This window comes from Solanum dulcamara, chromosome 7 (genome assembly GCF_947179165.1).
Source record: "Solanum dulcamara chromosome 7, daSolDulc1.2, whole genome shotgun sequence".
In the NCBI taxonomy this organism is placed as follows: Eukaryota; Viridiplantae; Streptophyta; class Magnoliopsida; order Solanales; family Solanaceae; genus Solanum; species Solanum dulcamara.
This window is the reverse complement of record NC_077243.1, coordinates 77,986,248-78,005,834: the sequence shown is the minus strand read 5'-3', so window position 1 is coordinate 78,005,834 and position 19,587 is coordinate 77,986,248. Positions and strand designations below refer to the sequence as shown.

The 19,587-nt window shown below is 32.4% G+C and overlaps 2 protein-coding genes and 1 non-coding gene across 9 annotated transcripts; 1 reads left to right on the top strand and 2 right to left on the bottom strand.

The window, feature by feature from the left end:
* Nucleotides 1–1,247: 1,247 nt before the first annotated feature.
* Nucleotides 1,248–4,935, bottom strand: LOC129896525 (receptor-like protein kinase HSL1). Its single transcript, XM_055972449.1, has 2 exons — nt 2,202–4,935; nt 1,248–1,922 (listed from the first exon to the last, which is right to left on the bottom strand). The coding sequence occupies exons 1-2, from the start codon at nt 4,834–4,836 to the stop codon at nt 1,531–1,533; spliced, it is 3,027 nt and encodes a 1,008-aa protein (XP_055828424.1). The 5' UTR covers nt 4,837–4,935; the 3' UTR covers nt 1,248–1,530.
* A 5,506-nt stretch (nt 4,936–10,441) lies between these two features.
* On the bottom strand, nt 10,442–10,514 carry TRNAR-CCU (transfer RNA arginine (anticodon CCU)). Its single transcript has one exon. It is a non-coding gene; the product is annotated as a tRNA-Arg (tRNA).
* A 1,073-nt stretch (nt 10,515–11,587) lies between these two features.
* On the top strand, nt 11,588–16,172 carry LOC129896359 (protein NUCLEAR FUSION DEFECTIVE 6, mitochondrial-like). Of its 7 annotated transcripts, none has more exons than XM_055972230.1 (4): nt 11,588–11,801; nt 11,907–12,031; nt 14,100–14,161; nt 15,833–16,172. In XM_055972230.1, the coding sequence occupies exons 1-3, from the start codon at nt 11,656–11,658 to the stop codon at nt 14,117–14,119; spliced, it is 291 nt and encodes a 96-aa protein (XP_055828205.1). In that variant the 5' UTR covers nt 11,588–11,655; the 3' UTR covers nt 14,120–14,161; nt 15,833–16,172. The 7 variants fall into 7 exon arrangements, with proteins under 7 accessions (XP_055828205.1, XP_055828207.1, XP_055828206.1 ...); XM_055972232.1 differs by lacking the exon at nt 15,833–16,172 and adding an exon at nt 15,629–15,796; XM_055972231.1 differs by lacking the exon at nt 15,833–16,172 and adding an exon at nt 15,259–15,592.
* Nucleotides 16,173–19,587: the final 3,415 nt, after the last annotated feature.

The window sequence follows — 19,587 nt, the reverse complement described above, 5'->3', positions numbered from 1 at the left end:
TTGTCTGTATATTTAAGAAAACTCTTAACTTAACTTAGGTGTGTTGGAAAAAACAACTCATGGAACTAGCTGGACTTATCTCATACTAAAATTGGAAGCAATTTGTTTGAAAAAAGGGGTTGTTGCTTGGTTTAATACAGAAAGCAGTTTTTTTTTTCTTTTAATGAAATATGCAACTAGGTAGAGGTTGAATTAGGGAGAAAAAAAAATAATAGTGTTTTTACCGTGGAAAAATTTGAAAACTTCCCAGCATTTCAATGAGACTTTATTTTTCACCATACGTGAGTTGTTTCGGTGGAAATAAAATAAAAAATTATGTTGTCTAATCAAATTTATCATTGATTTGTGGTGGAAATAAAAATTCTCTATTTCTAATAGTGCTAATTGCTTTTTTGTTAATAATAGTTCAACAAAAAGGAAATGCCGAAAGTAAAGCTATTAGCTAAACAAAAAAAAAATTATTAAAAAGAAATTGCCCCAAAATTTGGGATTTGAAAAACAAAAACAAAATAATGTGCTAAAATTACATTGTAAAAAAAATCACATGCATGTTTTTTCATCAATTTCAAAGTTTCAACTAAACAATTATACTTATGGTATTCAAATTACAAAATAGTGAAATCTGATCATCTCTAATTCTTGCATGCATCTTCAATAATAATGGATCTAGAATCTGATCAACTCTTTATATTTAATTAAAACAATTGGAGAACATATCATCTCATGCTGGCTCAATCACTGGAGGTAGCCTCACTTATCTAAGATGACCTATTTAAGATGAGCTCAATGTTAAGTATTTGTTCTGATTTTTTTATTATAATTGAATTTGAAAAAACACAGTTTTTATATTTGGCTAGTCCTTTCTCTCGTAGAAAAAGGTGTATTGACTCTATTAATATAAATTTATTTCTTCTAACTTGGTAGCATCCACAATGTAGTCCTACGGGTTTTTGAGAGTTTTGTCAGGGGGGAAATTTGTGAGACAAAAGTGTTACATTCTCACTTGTGAAAACCTAATTTGTGAAGCTATTTATCTCGTTATTTTGTACTATCTTTTACGTAGTAAATTACTCATCTCCTCTTATGGATTAGGTAAATTGATCTAACCACGTTAAATGTTTGTGTCTCTTTTGATACATTTCTCGTTTGTCTTCTTAATCATGGTCTTTCGAGATTTGTTTTATTAGAAAACTCACTATCAAGAAATAAATCAAGGTACAAATATAACATCAAGCTAAAAATGCAGGTAAATTTAAATTTGTTAGTAATAAAGAACTTTAGGAATTTTTATAAATTTACAAGAGAAAAAAAGTTTCAGCCTTTTACATTTCACCTCAATTATGTTTTCCCCTTCTCTCCCAAAATAAACCAAACATCAAGTGAGTATTGAAGGACAAAGATTTAAGCAATAACAAATAAAAGACCAAATCTCCAGTTTTGCGATACAACGACTATGCCTCAATCCCAAACAAGTTTGGCTCGACTATATGAATCATCACTGTCCATTTAAGCAAGATATGTTGACTATCTTTAGGCTACATTTCCTTGATCTAATGCATCTTCATGGTAATAAGGTGTCAACTTGCCATCCGTTGACGCTGTCTTGAACTGGTCTCCACCACCAACTTCCTGCAGCATTTTTACGACTTTTCTCATCGAGGGTCGGTTAATTGGGAGAGGCTTAGTGCAGAGGAGGCCAATATTTAGGACTTTGCATATGTCGTCCTTGAAACAAGAATCAAGCTTCGGATCAATAACATGATCTATACTCTTCTGGTCTAGAGTAGCGCAAACCCACCTTACCAAATCCTTTTCCCCGTATTCAGGATCCACAGGGAGTTTCCCTGTCACTAGCTCGAGGATTACCACGCCAAAGCTGTATATATCACTCTTCTCGTTCACCCGAAGTGTGTAGGCATATTCTGCAACATGAACAATATATGAAATATGCCATATATTGATCCCACAAGTGGGGTTTGAGGAGGGTAAAGTGTACGCAGACCTTGGGAGGTAAGAGAGGTTGTTTCTAATAGACCCTCGATTCAAGGAAATGCATCAGACGTTTAATTGCAATATAACAACATATGAAATATGTTATATTTAGGCATACATCTTAACTACAATTTGCAATGGAAGGCATAAACCAATTACAACAAAATCATGTTAATAAAACAACAAAAGTGAAGGATGAATCCTCTAACCTGGAGCAATATAACCGCAAGACCCTGCAATGACTGACATAGACTTGGTTCCCTTCTCATTGACATCAATCGCCTTTGCCACACCAAAATCAGCAACTCGAGCTCCAAACTCTCCGTCCAACAAGATATTGTTAGACTTAAAGTCTCTGTGAACAATCGGAGGAGCACAATCATGATGCAAATATGAGAGTCCCTCTGCAGCATCTATAGCTATCTTACATCTCATAGGCCAATCCAACAACCCGCTTTTGCTGCTGTGTAGCAAATCGCCCAAGCTTCCGTTAGGCATGTACTCGTAAACCAAAAGTTTGCAACCCTTTGTTGTACAAAAACACCATAGCTTAACGATGTTCTTGTGTCGAATCTTGCCCAATGTCTCAACCTCCGCTTCAAATCCATCGTCGTGAAAGTTACCTTTCTCAATGTCACAACTCTCATCTGTTATTTTCAAACTTCTTGAAAGTTTTTTCACAGCAGCAGCCTCACCGTTACTCAAAACAACCTTGTAAACCTTCCCGGAAGAACCACTGCCAATCAAGTTGTCTTCGTCTAGAGCTTCCAGTATTTCATACTCATCGAAATCCAACTTATGAAACGACATCAAAGTCCATTTTGATCTATCCAGCCTCTTTGCTTTCTTGAAATTCCTATACTTCCAATAGATCGAAACCACCCCAACAACGAACACCAAAACAGCAAGTACGAAAAGCAAACTCAGTAACCATACATAACCAGCAGTTTTACCTTCATCTTTTCCATCACATAAACCTCCAATATCTCCACATAAACCAGGATTCCCCAAGAAGCTATTCTTGTACCTTCCCTTTGCATACGAAGGAGGAATACCACCCGAAAGGCCATTATTCGATAAATTCAGCTGATTGAGCTTCAAATTCTGCAACTCAACCGGAATTTCCCCTGAAAACTTGTTTCTTGATAGGTCAAGATAGTTCAAAACAGACAAGCTCCCGATTTCCCGGGGAATATCGCCAGAAAGATCATTATTTGCCAGGTTCAATTCATTCAATTTCTTCAAAGAATGAACCCCACTTGGAAACTTACCACTTAATTCATTGTTGTGAAAATCCATTCTTTCCAATTTCTCAAGATTCACTATACTAACCGGCAACGATCCTGAAAACTTGTTATCATTTCCCACAAAATCAAGTAGATTTTCCAAAAAACCAATCTCTTCAGGAATATTACCCGAAAATTCGTTCTTCGACAAAATCAAAGCTGATAAATTTGATGCACCAGCTATAGTTTTCGCGATTCCACCAGAAAAAGAATTGTCCGTTAGCTCAAGTAGGGAAAGCTTTGGCAGCCCCCAAAATTCCACTGGAACATCGCCGGAGAACTTATTACGTGCTAATCTCACACGTAATAAGCTCCAGCATTGGCTTAAACTCCCCGGAATTCCACCGGAAAACGAGTTATCGATCATCAAAACCTCCTCTAAAACCCCATTTCCACACAAATTCACCGGAATTTCCCCGGAAAACTCATTGTTTGAAACATCAATCCATACTAAAGGCGAAAATTTACCAAGATCTTTAGGTAAACTTCCATTTAAACTATTATGAAAGAGCTTTAATTCATATAAATTACGTGAATTTGCAATGGCTATTGGTAACTCACCATATAATTGATTCTCATAAAGATTGAGTGACTCAAGTGGCAACTCACACAACTCATTCGGAATCGACCCGGTGACGTGGTTCATCGACACATCGATCCGCCTCAATGCCGTCATATTATACCACCCATTCGACGGAAACTCGCCGGAAAACGAGTTGTTATACAGCTCAATTTGCTCAACAGTAGTTAACTCAGTGAGCCAGCTCGGAATTGGACCGTACAAGTTGTTTAACGCCAGGTCCAAGTTAATAAGCTTATTTAATCGCCTCAATGTACCCGGAACCTCACCGATTAACCCACAGTCAGTTAACCATAGCACCTCGAGATTCGTGAGGTTCCCAATCTCCGGCGGGATCCGGCCCGGATAAAACGGGTTGTACGACAAATTCAGTTGTTTCAAAGTCGAAATGTTTCCAATCTCCGGGGGGATAGCTCCGGTTAACAAATTTTCAACCAGACCCAAAACTTCAAGTCGCCGGAAACCCCCAAAACTCGCCGGAATTTCGCCGGTAAAGTTATTTCCGGTCAAATCAAGATATTTCAGCTCAGGAAGCTCCGCCAAACTCGATGGAAGACTACCCACTAAGAGATTTTGAGCTAAATCGAGATGGACAAGAGATTTACAACCAGATAACTCCCGCACCGGAATCGTCGAGTTAATGGAGTTATTGAAGAATGAAATGTACTTGATATTCCTGAGCCGGCAAAGAAGAGAAGCCGGAAATGGGCCAGCGATATTGGTATTGGAGAGGTCAATAGATGTAACAGAACGAGTTAACAAGTCGCATTTTACACCAAACCAGTTACAGGGTGAGGAGTTATCATGAAGATTCCAGTTTGAAAAAACACCATTTGGGTCATCAAATCCGAGCTTTATGGTGTGTAAATAGAGGGTTTCTTGGTTAATGGAGAAAGCTAATGTGGGTAATAGAAGTATAAGCAAGATTTGAAGATGCATTTTTGAAAAAACTGATGAAATTTTGGTATGTTCAAGCATCAAATTTGTTGAAGGAGAAGAATCTTTGGGTTCTTTTTTTCTGGGAAAATGGAGAATGACAAGAGTAAGTATAAAAGTGATTAAGACATTGTTGTAAGTTTCAAGAGAGAAATTTGATTATATATATGTTAATGTCTTTTTGAAAACTTTTTCCAGATATGATGATGTTTTTAACTCTGGACGGTCGGTATATATTGTTTCATAATATATAATATTACATTTTTCAATAAATATCATATTTGGATAAATTGTATTATTATCTATTGTTATATAATATTACATATTCATAATTTGAATGATAAATTTATGAAAAATTATAGGGTACGGGGTAAAGTTACTGTGAGTTAGAGTAAAGGATAAAATGAAATTATTAAATAATAAGTAATGACAAAATGAAAAGAAAATACTAAGATAACGATGCAACCACACCAAATCAATCGTTATACAAAATGGATTTTTTCGTCGTTACGTAATAATGAATTTAAACAATACAATACAGTTAATTTAAGTAACAATCAAAATAAATATTGTATCTAACTAACAATATAATATAATGGATAGCAACCATCCAAACAAGGTGGTAGTACCTCAGTTTAGTTGATTAATTGAACTTTTATCTTTGTCTAGAAATTCGATTCTTACCTTATAATTCTTTCCTTCTCTTAATTATATGTAACAAAAAATATTTTAAAAAATTATTGTGTTTATAATAGAGGTGTTAGGTTTTAGTAAGCATTTGCCTATCGAATTTTGAATTGAAAAATTAGTTTTGGATAAAGCTTGAATAAAAGTATTAATTTCTCCGGAATTGAAAGATAGGCTAAAGCTAATAGATGATCGAAAATGTGTGGAAAAAAATTGAATCAAAAGTGTTGAAACATTTTTTTAGGAGTTAAGGTGTTCAATTAAAATATGATTTAGTTTAAGTGCCTAAATGGAATATCATTTTCAGGTTTAAGGAGTTGGTTATATATTAAACCAAAAAATTATTACTTCCTTAGTTTCAGATTATGTGATGATATTAAACTAGGGAAAATTTCATATATGACAAATCTTTTAAGCATAATTATTCCATATGGGTATAGTTTCTCTAATTACTTATAATGGCAAACATAAATTTGTCATTATACAAATGTTGTAGCGAATTATACAAACGATGTATCCACGAATTATTTGTATACCGAAATATACAAACACTGCTAATTGTATAATGAATTATACAAATGTTGTACACGAATTGTATAGCGCAATATACAAACGTTATACAAAAATTGCGAATTGTATAGCGAATTATACAAACGCTATACAAAAACTACTAATTGTATAACAAATTATACAAACGTTATTATATAGCGAATTATACAAACGCAATACACGAATTGTATAGTGAAATATACAAACGAATTATAGCAAATCTCAGCAAAATATACTCATAATGGTAATAAAATGAAACTATACCCATATGGAATAATAAACTAGTAATGTTTGTCATCTTGTTAATTTTTCCATTAAACTAAGCGTATAATTTAAGAAAATGTAATTAAAATATTTGATATAATATAATAAATATTGGCGAAACCCATCGGTGGTCATCTAAAGTTGGCACCAACTTTCACTTAGACACCTCCAGTAAGGCTTCGATGTGTCATTTTGACACTTTTTTGACAATCACCAAAATATATTAAGCGTGTGTAATGCACTCGCCTGATGTGTCAAAATTAGCAAATTAAATAAAGACACGTGGCATATATATATCAAAAATAATTATCAAATAATGACTTTTAAATAGAAAAAAATGACCAATAATTTAATGACACGTGACATTTTTTTTATCCAAATAATTTTTTTTTAAATAGAAATTAACAACTATTAACCCCACCCACCCCACCGTCATCTTCTCCAACCCCACCCACCCCAACCCCAACCGCTCCCCCACCCTGCCGTCATCTTCTCCAACCCCACCGACCCTAACCCCAACCCCTTCCCCACCCCACCAGATCTTCTTCTCCTTCAACACCCACATAACGCTATCCATATCATCTAAAAAGGAAAAAATGAAGCTATAATGGCAAATAAAAATATAAATTAAATTGAGTCAAAAATTCGACGAATCTCCATTTTTTCCGACAAGATTAATACAAATATAAAATTATTTTCTTTGAAATTGTCAAAGAATTCAAAACTTAAAGAATCCACAAACTTGATGAACTCTCACTTGTTTTTTCTTATATATTTGAATTTCAAGTTTGATGTTTTTGGAATTTCTGACCACAAAGTAGAATTTAGTGTTTCAAGTAAACAGTGTCTCGTCACTTAGACACACCCTATTCGGAAGTTGGTACATCAATTTTCAAGTTGAATTGCTTCAGTCGGACAGTACAAGCTGCTGTCACGAATTGGGGGCGAATTCAACTTGTCGATATTAAATGAGTTTTGGGCTAATGGGTGTTGAAGAAAATTGAGAAAGATTGTGTTTTGTAAAAGAAATTTGTAAAAGAAGAACAAGCAATGAAGAAGAAGAAGAAGAAAGAAAAAGAAGAAGAAATGATGGCAGAAATGAAAAAGAAGAAGAACAATAAATAAATATATATATATATATATATATATATATATTTAAAGAAAAAAAATGTTTTTCACGCACTTAAAATGGGTGCAGCACACGTAATGTGTCAAGTCAGCACAAAGTGTCAAAATGACACATCGGAGCCTTACTTGAGGTGTCTAAAATGAACAAAGCCTAGTTGAGATGTCTAAGTGACAATTGGTGCCAACTTTAGGTGGCCACCGATGGGTTTCGCCATAAATATTTGTATGGCTATAAATTACTTCAATGAAGGTATCTTTGATATGTGCAAAAAAATATTGTTCTAATATAACTTATTTTCGTATTCATTTCTAGTGGTTATTGCGTAAGTAAACAAAAAATATTATCTTTAAAATATATGTGTATAATCGAGAGTCTAAGCAAATATTATGGGAGTCGGAGGTGGTGGTAAGGGAGGAGTATGTTGAAGGGCGAGTAAGAGATCGTCAATGTGAAATGTTATTTGTGAAACTTATATTTCTTGTTTCTGTTAGAGAGTCATCTTCCTCTATTTCAAGGGCATTGTCCCAGAAGAAGAAGAAAAGTCAGGTGCAAAAATATTATGTATTCATGCAGGTTCAGAAAATGGTCACACTCTAAAGGGTGTGGATGTAAATAGTTATCTTAAAACAAATATTAATATTAGTTGCAGTATTGGCGGAGCCAAAATTTCAACTAATAAATATCAAAATATAAAAAAATTAAAATTGCATAAAAGTCAAGAAATCTAGCTATATCGAATAATTTTTCAATAAAAGGTTATCGTAAGTGACTCCACCACTGATTCATTGCTTCCAATATTTAAATTTATGACATATAGATCGCACAGAAATAATTTTTATCGTTCCTATAAAAGATGTTTTTCAAAATAGACTAGTCAAATGTTTCTTCATGCAATTGTGTGTTTTTCAAGTTATCTTGGTGTCTTCAACTTCTAACTCATTGTTTTTTTACCATGCAGGACATATTCATTTTCCAACAAGACATGATGTGATTTTGTTTGTTGGGGGTAAAAATGAGATATTATCATTATGTTCCTCATTCTTTGCTATGTTGTGTCTTATTATTTCTTGACATTCAAAAATGATAATAGTCCAACTTGACCGTTTAATGCACAATCTATATATATCAGCTTGAAATAATAAATAATGAATTCTATTGACTATTTTATTTTATTTTATTTTTTAAAAGTAAAGACCCCTTTCATAATTGTCCTCTCATGGTTGAGCCCCACACGGCCACACCATATCTTTTTTCAATTTCCAAAATTCCTCATAGGTGAGTTAGAGGCTTTGCCCTCTTCTCTTTTCTTCTTTCTTTTTGTCATCTTATTTTTTTTATTAGTGAAAGAAAAGCTCAAAAGTCTATAGTTGCTTGTGTCTTGTGGGAATCCACATTCTTCTATTTTTGTTTTCCATCGGTGTCCGGATTATTTTTGAAATTCGATTAATTTAAAATTATGTAGAAGAATTTTATTTTGGAAGTAAAGTACTTATAAGAAGGTCTCTAAAACTGGCCTAGTGAAGTTGTCTAAATTCGAAAAATAAAAATTGAGTCGTCTTTATAGGATTGCCCATGAAACTTCATTGAGCTATTTTTATGTTTTGAATCTCAGATTTTTAATTAAAAAAAAAAAAAATACTTAACATATTATCACATTTTTTAAATATAATACTTCCTTTATATATCCTATTGGTATGTACAACCCCATCTTGCCTAGCTTTCTCTTCTTTTCATAACAAAAGGAGAAGAAGAAAAAAAGATTCTCCATTTTACTATAAAATTACTTTTTGAATGATTAATTTGTGATGGACTATATAAAAAAATAAATTTTAGAGATGGATTTTAAAATTGTGGGATTAACTAGGTCCAAAGCGAAAGATATTATTAAAATGGATATAAAATATTAAAATTTAATAGCTTTGTGATAGCATTTTTACTTTATATTAGATGCGATGATATTTTCATGAAATCGTTACGAATTACCACACACATATATATATTGTCATAAAAGAAAAAATTATAAGGACATAAAACTTAAACTCGTAAAAAAAATAGTTATAGCTCCAAACCTCGTTGCTACATTGGACAAGACTTAGAGAATTAATGTCCTAAAATAAAAGACATTAATTAATGATTTGTGTTTCAAATTTTTCATGCAAGCAAATGCAGCATATTTAATCGTTTCTCACATGAATAAATGTTTTAACTTGTTTGATTAATTGATAAGAGAATCGAAATAATTCAGTAGGATTATTTATGTCTGTTGTTTATTTATGTCATGAAACATTATAATCATTGTCTATAAAGGCCACAGTACACAACTTTACATCATGGCTTGTATTTCTTTTAAGTGACAATAAATAACTTTGGCCATTTATGGTCTTATAAATTTGCAGACCCATCATAGAGTGCTCATTCGAATAGCAAAAGATGCGGCAAAGATTATAGCGATTGCAGATTATTCTAAAAAAAAAAAATTTTAAAAAAATTATTTTCTAATCGAAATCTTCAAATTAGGGAGAGAAAACATGAATGTTTTTTTCTCTTTCAAGAGATTCAGGAAAAACAACTTTCACAAGTGACATTGTACATCTTCATCTCGCTTCCACCCCCATAGCCCCCATCTCCATCACTCCTACCTAGACCCCCACCTCTCATAATGTTTATACAAATGGATTATATACGAATGTAAATTTCAGAATAATAGTTTTTGCTTGCATACCGAACACAAGATAATAAGTAAGTAATCCACTTATTTTCCTAAAAATTATTTTCTTTGATACTGGACACATCGTAAGAACCTCTAACTTGAACATATAGAACATAAAATCTTGAATATGTCTCACAATATCGTAAAGGGCTCATCCATATCTCTTTCAAAACAAAAACAAAACAATCACGATATATGAATAAGATTTAAATTATAATTTACGACTATAAATAACAAGTGTTAACTTCCCTTGACTTCTTCAAGTGTGTTTATTTCTCCATCCAAAAAATAAAAATATTTTTAATAAACGCGCCAGGTAGGGGTCGAACCTACGACTTTCTGCTTAGGAAACAGACGCTCTATCCACTGAGCTACAGGCGCTTGATTGCTTGCCTACTGAAAGATAATTATAATAATGTTGTTAAAACATTTCGTCCTATTTTGACTTCACACAATTTTTTTTTTTTTAAGTAAAAAATAACTTTTAAATCTTGTGGTATTAAATCAAAGATATGTAAAATGAATCAAAAATAATATTTAATCTTGTAGAATTAAAAAAATAATAAAAATAAACATTTCTTACTGAAACGAAGGGAGTAGTAGTTTTAAGAAGGAAAGAAAAATATACATCCAAGTCAAACAAGCATTTGTAATAAGCAAAATGTTTGGTAGCAAACGTTATCCGAATGAGATCTATTCGACGTGAATTTAAATTAGTCAGACTTTAATATAAATATCATAGTTAATTTCGATCAAATATGATTAAAATATAATTAATTATTCTATATTTTATTTGCTAAAATGAACAATAAAGAAGCAAACATGGTCTCCACTAACATGTTTTTTAAAAAATAATCGAATACCAACATATGTTTTAATTTTAATCATATAAAAGTAATAACAATATCTAAGATTTGATAAACACACATATTCAATATTTGTACTTGTGAAAGATATTTAAGTATCTTATAAAATTAATTGGTGTTTATAAAACTAATTGAGGTGTACATGAGTTGATTCGACCATCACAATAATATTTTTTAAAAATAAATAAATTATATTTTAAAAATATTAAGTTAGTGATTTTAGATTTTCTTATTATAATGGTGAGTGGTGACATTTAATTGATCAGGTGGACGATAATCATGAATTAGATGAAATTGGTGAACTACTATACTATTTTGTAGAAATCTTTAAATAGATTATTATCGATATTAAGATTTGTTACAAATTTTAATCATTCACATCTATTAAGTGGTTAAAACATATAAAAACAAACTCACTTAATAATTAAAATTCTCCTTTATTAAGTACAAATAAATAAAGTTTTAGACTCTTATTAGTTATAAATATTTCATGTTTAATTTTAAAATATAAAAAATATATCCGAAACCGAGTCATATTATAGGGATATTTTAGTAATTTAACAAAATTACTAACGAGAAGATGGGAGTCCCCAATTTCTCAACCTAAAACCTCAACAAAGCCCTTGTGCCTCTCCTTATTTCCCTTTTTACAAATTATGGCCACTTTCGCCGCCAGGTCCTTCCTCCGCTCCGCCGCCACCTCCTGCCGATCAGCAACCACCAGAATTTCCTCCGGCGTCAATCCAAAGACTTCTCCCTTCCGTATTCCCACTCAAAAACCTCTCACCGCTCGCATTTTCAGGTTACACTAACAATAAATAATACAGATTGTTAGAGTATGATTTTTTCTTTTTTAGTATATAGTATGAATTTATGATTGATAGATTTGATATTGTGTATTTTGAAGGTCGCCTGTAGAAATGAGTTGTGTTAGAGTGGAATCGATGTTTCCATTTCACACTGCAACTGCTTCAGCATTACTCACTTCAAAGCTGTCTGCTACTCCTCGGATCTATGGTTGGACTCTTGAAGGTATAATTAATTATCTCATGTTGAACTTTCTATGTGTGGATCCGTTTATGTATTGATTTGTTGGCTACGAATTTTATGCGTGAATTGTAGATCAATCACTCGTATATGTATCGAGTTGTTTGGTCATTTATGAATGAAATTATATTTTCTCACATTGGATCTTCATTAGTTCTGAATTTTGGACTATAAATCAACTGGTAATTGCATTAAGCTGATTGCTTGAGGGTTGAAATGGTCATTAATCTTAGTTAATATGAGCTTTGAACTTCATTTTATTTTTGGTAATCAATGACGAGTAACAGTCATTACAAATTTAGCAAAGTCGGCACAGCTTGCTAAGGTCATATGAAGTAGTAAAAAGACTTTACAAGAGCGGGCATAATGCAAATTAAAATTGTATGCTATGTACTAAGGCTTGTAGTCCAGTTGGAGCTCGAACAGTGCACATATATGCTAGATCCTTGGCCATACTTACCACTGTTTTTCTCTTCTTCTCAAATCGATAGGGCATATGTACATTCAGCAAATACCATTTTGAAGAGTTGAGCTGTCTGAGATTTACCTTTAGCCTGCTTAATATTCCACAACACAAAGTCATACCTGTTTGTAGAAAGACAATCTAGTCTATTGATCCACGTTAGTACTCTGGACCTTAGAGATTGAGCAACTGGACAGTGAACAAACAAGTGTTCATGAGATTCAGGTCCTTGTAGGCATAGGACACAAGTTGGATTAGCCTCAAGTCCCCATGTGAGTGAGTCTATCAGTAGTTAACAATCTTTGCTGCAAGCATAGCCACATAGTGAAACAAGCTTTTGGTCTAGCTTGATTGCCAAACATAAGGCACTTCCAGTGTACCATTGGCAGATCACCCAATAGTTGTAGATAAATTTCTTGATCAAGCTTTGAGCCTCTGACCACGTGGAAGGAGTGAAGTCAGTTGCAGCATTATGTTTGAACTTCAGGTTGTTGACCTCAATATGAACCCCTGGAAAGGGGAAAAGGAAGTATATGAAGAGGAACAAGGTTGAGGAAGAAAAATATAGTAGTAACATTGACATGTGTTAGAGTGTTGACAGTAGAATTCATTGAACTATTGTGTTACTGAACACAATTCTCTAGGAATCAATTATGTTGCAATTTTTTATGCTCCATCCATAACCTATTTTCTTCTATCTGTACTTCCTCTTTCTGCAGTAAAAAGTGAATATTGTAGGGCAAGAGGGGACTAGATGAAGATCATGAAATGGGGTTCAAGTTATACAAATATCTTCACTCTGTCAATTTAAGTAATCATAGTTCTTTTCTTAGGTCTGGTGAGGAATCTCCCCCCTTAAGATGTAACTAACTAAACAATTGATTTTTGTAAAAAATTGTATTGATTTTGGCAAAGGAAAAAGATGTTAGTGTATGTGGAAAGGATCATATACCAACTCTCTTTTGCTTTCTCCATTGTCAATGTACGGCTTAACTATCACTTGAGTGTTCACATACATAGCTAAACTTGTTGATGTGATATTGAGTATTAAGGTAACATCCCTTCAGTTTCCACATCGTATGAGTAATGCTGATAATACATATGTTCTCTGATTCATGATTTTCTTAGGAGTACATTAGAGTTGGATTTTTCCTTGAGACTGTTGTATTGTAGGCTTGCCTCCATTTATTCTTTGTTGGCCCTTCCAATCTACAGAGAAAACTTTATGGTGGTCAAGATTCTAGTTATCTAGTATATTCATTCCAATGGAAACTATTAATTAATTGACTTCAATTTCCTAAAGGAATTCAAATTATTCTCCTCTGAACATCATTGAATTATGTCTTGAAGCTGACACTTGAAATGAGCAATTGATGGTATTTGTTGTGTTCATCTGATCGTTGATTGAAATACATCAGATGTTGTGAATCAGGCTGCTGTGTTTGATTGTTGACGATTTAATTCCATTGATAAGCCTAAAAAAATCAATCAGATTGACGGTGGGACATAAATTTTTTACCATACATATGTTGCATTTCCAGTTGTAGTTGTGAAGATGTAAGCATAATTCTAATACTTGCATTTAATCAGATTGCAATGATGATGCATGATGAATGTCAGAGAGTGCAAGCAAAGTGAAATATCCATGCAGTGTAAGAACATGAGAAGTAGATAGTGAATGAGAACATGGATGTTTTCCTTTTTCTGAAATTTGGATTCTTTTGTAGTTTATTACCGATGGCGAAACTCTTTTCAAGGAAAAACTTGAATTTGTCTTGAAAGCATTTTTATACTTGTGCTTAATCTGTTGGCTTTGTATGGTATAAAAAAAAAAACAAGTTATTTAGTAATGTACCAATTTCAAGTTACTTGGGACTATGTTGTTCCTGAAAGTATCTAATGGCTTCTTGTATTGTTTTGTCTGCTTATGCCAAGTTGCTTCTGAAAATTTTTGAGTATACCGTAATAGTGTTTCATGGGAGCCTATGGACAATTAGAAGCATTCATGTTTTCAAATATCATAGATTAGTCTTAAACTAGTCTCAAGAATGAAACATGATGAAGAATATATGTTTCCTCGGCTAGATCTTTGATATTTTAAGCACGATCTTAGGTTTTGCGAGTTACAGGCTAAAAATTCAGATTTCTACATTATCACTACTAGGAGCAGATCAAAATATGCAAACAAAATCTGAAGCAAGGTATTGAAAAGGAAAAAGAATAGGTTTAACTTGTATTACACCAACTACGTAAATACCAGTGTTCTAGTACTCATAAGCTACTGAATTGTTACACTTTAGTTTCTTGTAACCAGATAAATCTCTTGGTAGATCGAACTTGAATACGTGATAAGTGACATTGAACTGATTAGATTTCAACTTTTGCTGACAGAATCTGTCTTCATTAGGTAAATTTCAACCTGCTGAAATAGGAAGATTAATGACTTGTGGTTTCATTTAATATTGAACACAGTAGTGCTTAACCAAAATATCTTTACATCCTTAAAAAGTGTGGAGTTTTTTAATGATGCGTTTGTGGTGATTTGCACTAATTGTCTGATAACTAGATTGATCAGTTTGTGATGTGGCTGTCATTGATTGCCTATCAGTTTAAAACTTAAATAGGCCTTGAGATAACTTAATCAGATTGTCTGAGGGACTGAATCTACTTAGCATATAATCTTTTCTTTCTCAATATAGTTCTAATTTAATAATGTTTAGGGTTATTCTAATACTTGGTATTCAATCAGATTGCAATGATGATTTATGATGTCGGAGGGTTCAACCGAAGTATTATGTCCATGCAGTTTAAGAGAATGTCTGTATGAGCCCTGAAGAAATATTTGGTTTCTTCTATGACTGTCATTTGATTTCCGTTCTACTCTTCCCATTTGTGAAACTGGGTTTTTTTCCCTTTCCGTGAATTTAGCTTCTTCTGAAGCACTTATTAAGTAGCAGTATTTACTAGTTGAATTCTTCTGATGCTAAACTGCATGCCTACATTAGCTTTTAAGTCATAGAATGATCTTCTAAGAATGTAATTGCATGACATTTCAGGTTAATTTGAAACATCTTTTTTTTTTCATATAGTAGTTTGATGACTGGTTTTTCCTTGTTTAGGGCTGTGATTACTTGCTCATTGGCTTCCTTTCGGCTTCAAGATTTTGTAACTTTTAGTCTATGAACTTCAATAAATAACATAGCGTTTTGAATTGTGTTGATGCCTTCTGTTTCTCCCTTTTTTGGCCAACTTCTGCTGTTTTATGAGTAATTTGTTTATTTCTGTTACCTTCCATAAGTGTTTCTTCTGTTCTTGGATTGTAGATGGATGATTGTTATGCAGTGCATGTCTTCATAGTTCAACGGATATCGATGGACAATGTAATACTAAGAACCCCAGAAATCTTCTCCATTTTTTTTGAATTTGGAGCTAAACTTTTTTTGTATTCTTTGCCATCATAGAGTAGGATTACTTCACCATTTATATCCCTCTCTTGGAATAGCTTTGTTCTAACAGAAATCTTTTTGAGCCATCTGTAGATTGAAAGTTCTAGTTTTCATAATTCCTTATATCTGAATGAAAAGTGATAAAGTTTAAGTTAAACAACAAATCATTTGTGTTATATGGAATTCATAACTATCCATTTGTCTGTGATGATGCTAATGAGAAACTTTTCATTTGTTTGTGGTAGGAAAGAAAACATTTTCCATTACATTTTCCCCAATTTTTTCATGTTCGGTTGGTCAATTTTTTAAAAATATTTTCTCCAGAAAATCAAGTTTCACTACTGATATTTTTCCGTTGATTGTGTTCTTTCTACCCCAATACACTTCATCTTCACCCTCACCTCTCATACATAAAAAAAAAATAGGTAAGAAACTTATTAATTTTTCTAGAAAACATTTTCCGATATAACGGACACACCCTTAATCTTTCTTTTTATTTTTTACCTCACAATAATGTCATATGTTGTATCTTTCAATCACTACCCTCGCCATTAAAAAGAGGGAGTAAAATACATCAAGACTGCCCCCTATTTGGTTTTAACAATGCAGATCTACTAATGAGAATCGAGTATTTATCATATCATATATGAAGCTCTTATGCTCTACATGCCACTTTTAAAAGTCTGTTTGTACAATCGATCTAGGTCCGTACTTGAAGTTTTTTAGAGGTTGGTTTGGCGAAATGGGACGATCTAGCATATTAAGTGTTCTACCTCGAGTCCTCCTCATAAAGGCAAGAACAATAATAATATATTTAGTGTGATTTTTATAAATAGGGGCCAGAGAGGGTGGAACGTAAATTTATACCTATCTTGAATTGGGTAAGTTAAAGAGGTGGTTTTTGATAAGATTATCGATTCGAGAAAAATATTTTCAAAACAAAACAAGTGTGAAAAGTACAAGAGGACAAATCTATAATGTAAAAATTGAAGAGGAGAAAGTACTAACAGGAAAATCTTAAAGATAACCTAAGTAAAAAGAACAATATAAATAGTAAAATTGAGGAATATGATAATAATAATAATAATAATATATAGCTAGCACAATAGTATCAAGACTGATAATAGAAAGGGGAAGCAAATAAAGTGTTCTAAACTAGTGTCAAAGTGCTCGTGCATAAAAAAGAAAAAACGCTCAATTCCTTCCATCTTAATTCTCGACCTCTATCTTCTCCTTTCAGTACCTCCTCACAAAGGGAAAAATCAAAACAAAATACAAAGTGAGTTGAATAAATCGGTATTGCTAAGCAAATGGTGGGGTGGGGGATAAATAATTGGAGGGTAAAATAGTATTTTTAAAGATAGATGAACTATTTTTAAAGTTGGCTGATCTTTTTGTTATTACGAATTTTATTATTGTCAATATTGACAGGTAAAGTGGAACTTTATTTTTATGGTCGTCGGAATTAATCAGTTCTTCAAAAGATCTATTATATGTTGATAATTATGCTCCTAATTGAGCTCTATTTATTATTGAGCTCTATTTATTATGGGAAACTTATAGAAATTTCACTAGTTTAGAAGCTAATTACTTAGATATACTCTAGTTTGCAATATTACGAATTTTATAGATTTTGATACGTCCAACTACATGTATCTCGGGATATATGTGGTCAAAATTAGGGTTTTTCACAGTTTTGGTTAAAATCAAAATCAAACCGAATAAAAAAACCGACATATGGTTTGGTTTGGTTTTAAATTTGAAAAACCGATAATATTTGATTTGGTTATGGTTATAGTAAATAATAACCGAATAAATAACCGAGCCAAACCGATAATTATCATAAAATTTATAATTATTTATATGTATAATATTAGCTTTTCATAAATAATTAAAGATATTTTATACCTTTTAATTATTAATTTAAGATGGTCGAAATACTTTTGATTATATTATGGATTCTCTAGTTAGTTTAGTTAAATATGTAATTTTTTCATTTTAATGGACAAAGTTGTTTGTATTTTGAAACATCTGTTTGACTTATTTTTTTAAATCTAAACTGCATTGTAAGTTTGGTCCACCTGATTTGCCATCATCATATCTTTCCCTCAATATGCATCAAAGTTCGCCCTTGTAGGCCATGAGGAAAAAAGAGCTTATAAGAAATTTGAAGAATGTAGAGAGAAAATATTTGAATTGTCCCGACTAGTCATAAACCGAAAAACCGAACCAAACCGACAATAACCAAATCGGTGGTTATTATTTTACTTGATTTGGTTATGGTTTTAGACATTAAAAACTGATTAAATTGGTTTGGTTGTGATTTTAATCAATAACCGAACCATGAACACTCCTAGTCAAAATTAGGTGTAATTTGCTTCAGATACACTGTATCCAAGTGGATTAACATGTATTTGGGATACATAAACTAGTCTCGCTCGCCTTCCTCGCTTCCCTCCCATCTCATTCGCCGCTCTCCTATGCATTTGGTATCCCAGATATATGTGAATCACACCAGATATATACATATATATATGTATCTGGTGTGTATAGTGTGATTCACGTGTATCTGAGATAAATCACTATCTCGTTCTCCTTTCTCCCTATTTTTAGTGTATCTGGTAGCAATACATATATTTAGGTGTATTTTTCTCAATATATGATAGGAAACTCTTAATTAGTAGTAATATATTAAGTAATTATTTGAAATTATAAATAGAATTAGTATATATGGTATGGATGTATGTATAATGAGGTAGTTTCTCCATTTATTAATGCTTTTTCTCAATGAACAACATTGTCTTTATTATTTCTCTTGGAAATTTCCAACAATGTTGATTTTTTAGCAAGGGTGATGCTATTATTTTCAAAAAATTGTCAATCAATCATGCAAAAAAAACATTAAATTCAGTTCATTCTTCTTAGGTCCCTCTGTGGTTGTTGAGGTCAGCAATATAAAATTAATAAGAAAATAGTATCGCATAAAGTGAACGGACGGAAGCATATAATGGTGCTCAAAATTTATTCTGAATTGTGTTTGTCTACAGAGGCGGAATCAGGTGGGAGAAGGGGGTTCATCTATGCATATTTAATAGATGTTGAATCATTTTTGATTTTTTCATGTGTTTATTTTTTTATATTTTGAATCTCTAATAAAAATTCTGATTCCGCCATTGATCCAACATGATCGGAGTTGAAACATGCTTTGCGTGGACCTGGTCTCTTTGTCACCCACCCACCCACCCACTCATGACAATGCCCTTGGTCTTGGGCACAAAGAATTCATGGAAAACAAGTACTATACCACAAGAAGAATGGGAAAGCTAGTAAAAATTGTCAAATAAAAATGACACTGAGAAACCTTGACTTATAGTTTCTGAACATATATTAAAATTTGATCACAAATTTGTGGGGCACGTATTTAATACTTTCAACTTCTTGACATGATTCTCGTGGTGAGTGTTTCTCTCTGTATAAACACACACACTAAATGTGAAATCTCATATAGTATATATTGAAAATGAGAATGTAGATACTCCCTTCGTTCACTTTTACTTATCAACTATTTGATATATATAACTATTTGATATATATATATATATATATATATATATATATATATATATATATAT

Coding starts and splice junctions, on each gene's coding strand:
- LOC129896525 (XM_055972449.1), bottom strand. CDS start 4,836: ATGCTTGAACATACCAAAATTTCATCAGTTTTTTCAAAAATGCATCTT. Junction 1,923..2,201: donor TTGCGGTTATATTGCTCCAG/GTTAGAGGATTC, acceptor TTCATGTTGCAG/AATATGCCTACACACTTCGG.
- LOC129896359 (XM_055972230.1), top strand. CDS start 11,656: ATGGCCACTTTCGCCGCCAGGTCCTTCCTCCGCTCCGCCGCCACCTCC. Junction 11,802..11,906: donor CTCACCGCTCGCATTTTCAG/GTTACACTAACA, acceptor TGTATTTTGAAG/GTCGCCTGTAGAAATGAGTT. Junction 12,032..14,099: donor CTATGGTTGGACTCTTGAAG/GTATAATTAATT, acceptor GCATTTAATCAG/ATTGCAATGATGATGCATGA.